Genomic DNA, 6,929 nt, shown 5'->3' on the forward strand with positions numbered 1-6,929 from the left:
CCGTGCAAGAGTGTAGAGCTGGTACAGATCTGCCTCCTCTCCCCTCCCAGCCAAGACTGGAGAGTTCTGGATTAAGTCCTCAATAGAACTGGTACTGTACCACCAACGATAGCCCAACGTGCTGGCTTTCTGCCCAACATTATATTACACCGCCTTGTGGAGAATGGGGAGGGGGGGGGGGGGGGGAGTATGCATTCCAAGCCTCAGAGTGGGGTATACAATGAAGTTTAACTTGTTTAGGTCCATCTGGCCAAGAACTGCAGAGCACAGCAGCCCTTAGTGCAAAAAGAAAAACACAACAGGCACAAAGAACCTCATTTTGCCACAAATACTTTTCATGACATTTATGTTTTGTAAATTCCATGGAGCAGGGATTGTCTCATGCACATCTATGATAAACAGTAGTAGCAGCAGCATCGTTAGCTTATTACTAAACCAGCAGATACAGACAGTTGGTCTCTCGTAAGGCACAGTATTGCACAGAATTCAGCTTACTTGAATGGATGTTTCAATTTTTCTCTAATGCCAGATCTTATTCCAGAACAGGCAAGAATCTTCCACAGAATACACTGCCAGCAGTCTGATACGAGGCTACTGCATGCCTGACTGCTTCTTTTGCCTTCATTAAAGCAGGACTTACCAGCACCAGTCTTACAATGAGACTGTTCCATCTGACCATACTATACATTCGCAGAGATTTAAGCAATGCTGGCCAGCACAGATTGAATAACGAGTGGAAAACCTAACCACCAAAATCATAGGTCTTTCGTAAACAGTACCCAGCAAAAGAACAACAACCCCAATCCCCTCAGTGACTCCCCCTCGCTGCCCCCATCTCATTTACTCTTTCTTCACTGCTCCAATCACCCTCTGCATGCCTTGTCCACATAAACCACCACAAAGCCATTTTTTTTTTGCTTTTTAAGGAACTTTAAGAACCAAATCATTTAAAACACAAAGTGAAACATTTATATTCATAATAGTCGCCATCTTTTTATATAAGGAAAGAGGTTTATTAAAGCAAATAATATCAAGTTATCGTTCCTACACAGCAGCTTCGCTAACAAAAGATAATGAATTAAAAAAATACAAATAAACTGTTGGCCTATTTTTTGTTAAATTATCTTCGTTTCTGGAAAATGTTGCCACGTCCCATTCCACGGCCTCTTCCTCTTGCTGCCACTGAAGACAAAAAAATAAAACAGAAGTTGAATGTCTGGTACCTCCAACCTTCCAGAGCTTCAGCGCCACTAACCAATGCAGTCAGACTGAAAACTACAGTGATTTGAGAATTTACAGCAGGAAGTTAAAGAAAGACCACAAGAGAATCTCTTGCGTCGCAGAAAGTGTCCAGGTGACTATGACTGTGCAGTCCCATGGGGAGGAATCTGCATCTAAGCTCATCTTATTTTCCAACTGTACTGCAGAGTCCACAGAAATGAGCCAAACAGCAGCTGATAATTACTTACATATAGACTGATAAAGATAGCTCAGTAACTCACCCAGCAAAAACATTTTTTGCTAAAGCCATACCTACCTCTGGTGCACAGCACAACCATCAGCACCTGTAGCTATGGACTACATAATCCATGTATCAAGGATAGTGAGAGAATCTCAAGAATAACCATTGATCCCATCATCTGGGGATATACATTTCCATGCTTTCAAAATAGCAAGAGGAAGGCACACCAGAGCAGAGGATATAAACACAAAAAAACCTATACAAAATCACTCTGAACATGGGAGCTTTAGTTTGGGTTAAGCCAAAAAGCAAATAACTAGGCACACCAAAATTCAAAAATAGTACCTAATGTATTCATATACCTCTCTGCAGTGAAAGTGATATTTCAACCTATAAATTTGGCCCTTCATCAAGATCCCTAATCTAAATGTTTCTTTTACTGTGATGAAATGAGTTAATAAAAGAGGATTCAGTTGTTAAACACTGAGAGGCCTAGTTTTTCTTTCCTTGGCTCGGAAAGGACACTCTCCACAGCATGTTTCTCCTGTCTGCAATTCCAAGAAGCAAAATAGGGGACAAGTCCTGACCTCAGGAAGTTTCAATTCCTACAGTTTTAGATTTCTGAAACAGGGTACTTTGTGCAGAATCAAATTGTGCAGCAGTGCAAAGACCACAAGGCAGAGGTGGCCAACTGCAGTCCTCAAGAGCCACAAACAGGCCAGGTTTTCAGGATATCCACAATGAATATGCATGAAATAGATTTGCATACAATGGAGGCAATGCATGCAAATCTCTCTCATACGTACTCATTGTAAATATCCTGAAAACCAGATCTCTTTGTGGCTCTCCAGGACTGCAGTTAGTCACCTCTGCCATAAGGCTTTGTCATCAGCTTGCTCCATAAGTGATGTTCTGAGTGAGATTTTTGGTCAGCGACAGTGGAGGGGATGACAGCAGAACAACATACGGGCAGATACAGTAAAAGTCACGAGAGAGTAGGCGAGCGCCTGCTCTCCCTGCACACACACAGGCCACTCTCCTGTGCGCGCAATTCAGTGGGGAAGAATATGCTAATGAGGGCCCACGGTAAAAAAAAAAAAAAAAAAAAAAAAAAAAAAGAGGCGCTAGGAACACTAGCGCGTCCTTAGCATCTCTTTTTTGACAGGAGCGGCGGCTGTCAATGAGTTTGACAGCCAACACCCAATTTTGCTGGCGTCTGTTCTCAAACCTACTGACAGCCACGGGTTTGGAAAACGAACGCCGGCATAATTGAGCGCCTGTCTTCCGACCCACGTGCCGCGAGCCCATTTAAAATTTTATTTATTTTTTTTATTTTTGGGGCCTCTGACTTAATATCGCTGTGATATTAAGTCGGAGGGTGTACAGAAAAGCAGTTTTTTCTGCTTTTCTGTACACTTCCCCGGCGCCGGCAGGTGTTAATTTTTTAAAGTAAAATGTGCGGCTTCGCTGTACATTTTGCTTTCTGGATCACTCAGGAATAATTAACAGGGCCATCAACATGCATTTGCATGTTGCAGGCACTATTAGTTTCGGGAGGGGGGGGGGGGGTTGGACACACGTTTTTGACCCTTACTGAATACGGGGTAAAACTAGCGCGTCAAAAACGCGCATCCAAACGCGGGCTAACAGCGCGCTCCACCGGAGCGCACTGTACTGTATCGGCCCGATAGATAGCTAAACCCACCACCCCACCTCACCGAAGCCAGCAGCACTTATGCTAAAAGTGGGCTTGTGTGTTTGGAGGGAAAAAAATAATCCAGAAAATACACCAAACTCTTCATTAAGAAAGATAAGAGAACACTTGGAAGTTGCCCTCCCCCCAGTACCCACCTTGAGCCTTGAGAATAGCAGCTTTGCCTCGCCCAGCACCAGAACCTTGGTTCTTGTTTTTCATACTTTTCAACATTGGTGCATTTTTCAGCATATCTGGTAGAATAAGAAAGCGTATTTTGCTGCCTCTGATGTAGACCTGCTCCAGCTGTGCCACTCTCCCATCTCTATATGTCACTGTAATGTTAGACATCTGGCAGAGAGAAAACCCACATTAGAAATTCATGTTTACATGAAGAATTAAACCATTCAAGCATCCCACTTAACACTTCCCTCTCGAAAATAATCTGTCACCTCACATCGTACAAATATTCCCTGAAATCACATCACACTACAAAATAAGAATAATGGCTAGAATGCATGTTTAGTCATGCAAGACAGAAGAGACATTACCACAGATATTCTACACCCTTAAGCACAAAATCTGGAGAATCTAAGTCTAGCATGACTGCCACAAAGCACATCCAGCACATATTTTCTTCCAAGATAGGGCCATACCTGGCAGTTCATGTTATCTTCAGCTTCAATGAGTTTGCCTCGGTATACCTCCCCTGTATTGGTTTCACATGTTACGATATGACCCTCTGCTTCATGCAGAACTTTGATAGGCACTCCAATAGACATATCTGTGAGTGTGCAGCAATGACTTTCTACACCTGTAACAAAATACAGTTCCATAAGATCATGACAGAGGAGCAGCTATGAAATTCTTAACTGTGCAGGTCTGTTTTGAAATCTCCTTAACCTTGGTTTTCCAGCCAACATCCCAATTTCAAGGAGATCTGGAAATACTTGGGTATGGGGCACAAAACAGTTGGCACTACTTAGAAAAAAGGGAGGGAGCATGAGAGAGAAGGAAAGCTGACACTACAGACAAGGGGTTGTAAGGAAAGGCCAGCTGGTACTAAACGGAGGGGGCAAGGACAGGAGGCACTATAGGAGGAAGTTGAGCTGACAATAAGGAGGGGGAGGAGAGAAGAAGCAAAGAGTTAGCAGTAAGGGTTGGGGGAGGAGAAGGACGAAAAGGAGAGCTGGCACTATGGAAAGAGGGGCAGAGTCCTGCCAGGCAAGTCTCCAAAAACCTTTTCCCGGGTGCCCCGTAAATTAAAGTTTAGCTAATCCATTCCCCTCTCGTTTCCGCGCGTGGCTCCCGCTCACCGTTCCGATGGCGCTCCCTATCCCACAATGCACCGGAGACCGGATCCGGAAGCCCGCTTCTCCTATTCTTACCTTAGCGATGGTGCAGCGTTAAGAGGCGCCGACGCCGACGAGAAACAGGGCGCAGGGAGCAGCGTTCCGCCCTTAACATGGGGGAATAGAAAACGAAGATCTCGATCCCCTGCCTGCCAGGTCGTGTGGAAGGAGCTTTTCTGCAAAACGAGAACTCTTCCTCCCGCAAGTCAGGAGCTGTCAGAAAATCTCCAAATGTGTGCTTTCTGCAGAAGTCTCACATGGATTGAATGGAGTTAGAGCGAAAATCCAGGCACAACAGTGGTTTATGATTGATTCTTATTGCTTTGGTGCTGCTGCTACATTGCCTTAGTCAGATTTGCTGTAAAGGCAGTTTATAAATTGTGAAATAATTTCTTAGATATCAGAGGGCGGCGTCAATGACATAAACAATGCATAAAAAAGTTATTTTGTTTAAAGCATTCTTATTTTTTACCCTGCGTTTTCACGCTTTCGTTTTTATTTCATTTATTAAAATTCCGGGCTGTTTCCAGCTCAGGCAGCCTCAGGATCACTGAGGTGCCACTCATAAACCTTCATTCACAACTAGTAGAGTTTTCCACGTTTCTATAATCTGCTACATATTTACGAAACTCATAAATCCATACATATGGGAGCATGTACACTCATCCACCCAAAGAGGGAAAACATGGAAACTGGCTTGGATAAGGGCTAATGTCCAGCAGGTGGTCAAGTTTGTAGGGCTAACAGCTGGAAAATATTCTTAGCTAGAACAATGTAGAAAGGAATAGTGGGGCAGACAGGATGAGCCAAATGGTACTCTGCTGTCATCTACTATGTGCAACCACCCAGTAAAACTACTATTAAAATTATTCGAGAGCATCATTCAACCAATCCTCTTATATGAGAGTGAGATCTGGATTCTATCATTAACTCCAGACTCTAGAATGGTACAGATCTCCTACAAATCCTACACCTCCAGTTCTGCAAACAGACACTCCGTGCCCACGGAATTTGCTTCAGTTCCTCTGAATCATCGCCCTCAAAGAAGGTTTCCAGTGTAGATATAGCCTTGATACCCTCAGTAAAGACCGAAGCAAAGAATTAATTTAGTTTTTCTGCTTGGCCTTGCCTTCCCTGAGCACCCCTTTTTACCCCTTGGTCATCTAGCAGTCCAACCAATTCCCTCACAGGCTTCTTGATTCAAATATACTTGAAAATATTTTAAATTTTGCCTCTCTGGCAAGCTTCTTTTCAAGTTCTCTTTTAGCCTGCCTTATTAATGCTTTTCATCTAACTTGCCAGTGCTTATGTTTTTTCCTATTTTTGTCATTTGGATCCACTTTCCAGTTTTTGAAAGATGTCCTTTTGGCTTTAATAACTCATTTACCTCACTAGCTGGCAGTCATTTGGTCTAATATCTTTTCTAATGCATGGGTACAGAGCAGAATTAGAACCCTTCCCCTTAGTATTCACCATGCAAAAAATATTTTAATTCTGGTGTCATCTCAATAACTTCCACACAAATTCCCTCCACTACCAGGCATCTGTGGAGTGATGGCGGGGGTAGGGGGTGGAAGAGGAATTAGAGAAATATGAGGGTAACCTGCATGGTGCAGCAGATGCTACAATAAGACGCTTGCTGGGCAGACTGGATGGACCATTTGGTCCTTTTTTGCCTTTATTACTATGTTACTATGGAAAAAATAATTCTCAGTATCTATGTAGCAAACTTGCCATCCCAATCCAGCACTAACATCTAGAACTCAAACAACGATAAACCAACCTACGAAAGGGCAGCAATGCAAATGTTACAATGTGCCCTAGAAGACTAATACACCTCCTATTGGGAGATCCAGATTGGAAAACAAAACAAGCTGGACTGCTACAGATCCCTACATAGAAAATAAATGTTAGCAGAATACCTCATCTCAGCCACAAATGCAAAAAAAACAAAAAAAAAAAACCAGGCAGTCTCTCACCAAATACAGGATAAATGACCACAGACTAGAAATAAAAAGATGCAGACAAAAACTAAACTGAACACCCCATGAAAACTGTATGCAGTGCAACAGTGGAGAAACAGAAATGCATTTCCTCTTGTGCTAAACAAAATAAAAAGAGATCAGAAATGCACATTTCCCAAAGTTGACAGAGAAAATCAAAGTCTTCCCACAAAAAAATGAGCAAGAAAAACAGCAGCTATAGCAGCAAAATATACCACCAGGCAGAAATGAAACCTGACCAGGGTCAATTCAGGCCAGCACTAAAACCTATTTTAATTCTGTTGTACTTTATATAACCTGTAATTTCACTCCACTGTTATTTTGTAATGTTTTCCTTTTATCATTTATTTAACATTAGGTATACTAGTTTGGCAACATATATAAACATGCAATGCTAATAATGTTTTCTGAAGCTACTA

The 6,929-nt window shown here is 42.6% G+C and overlaps 1 protein-coding gene across 2 annotated transcripts; it reads right to left on the bottom strand.

Moving 5' to 3' along the window:
• Positions 1-971: 971 nt before the first annotated feature.
• On the bottom strand, positions 972-4,547 carry LOC115073292 (small nuclear ribonucleoprotein Sm D3). 2 transcript variants are annotated; one of them, XM_029571597.1, is made up of 4 exons: positions 4,472-4,547; positions 3,812-3,969; positions 3,314-3,506; positions 972-1,182 (listed from the first exon to the last, which is right to left on the bottom strand). In XM_029571597.1, exons 2-4 carry the CDS (start codon positions 3,935-3,937, stop codon positions 1,121-1,123), a joined length of 381 nt encoding a protein of 126 aa, XP_029427457.1. In that variant the 5' UTR covers positions 3,938-3,969; positions 4,472-4,547; the 3' UTR covers positions 972-1,120. The 2 variants fall into 2 exon arrangements, with proteins under 2 accessions (XP_029427457.1, XP_029427458.1); XM_029571598.1 differs by lacking the exon at positions 4,472-4,547 and adding an exon at positions 4,059-4,406.
• Between the last annotated feature and the right edge of the window lie 2,382 nt (positions 4,548-6,929).

This window comes from Rhinatrema bivittatum, chromosome 11 (assembly GCF_901001135.1).
Source record: "Rhinatrema bivittatum chromosome 11, aRhiBiv1.1, whole genome shotgun sequence".
Lineage (NCBI taxonomy): Eukaryota > Metazoa > Chordata > Amphibia > Gymnophiona > Rhinatrematidae > Rhinatrema > Rhinatrema bivittatum.

Coding starts and splice junctions, on each gene's coding strand:
- LOC115073292 (XM_029571597.1), bottom strand. CDS start 3,937: ATGTCTATTGGAGTGCCTATCAAAGTTCTGCATGAAGCAGAGGGTCAT. Junction 3,507..3,811: donor AAGATAACATGAACTGCCAG/GTATGGCCCTAT, acceptor TCTCTCTGCCAG/ATGTCTAACATTACAGTGAC. Junction 1,183..3,313: donor TGCTATTCTCAAGGCTCAAG/GTGGGTACTGGG, acceptor TTTTGTCTTCAG/TGGCAGCAAGAGGAAGAGGC.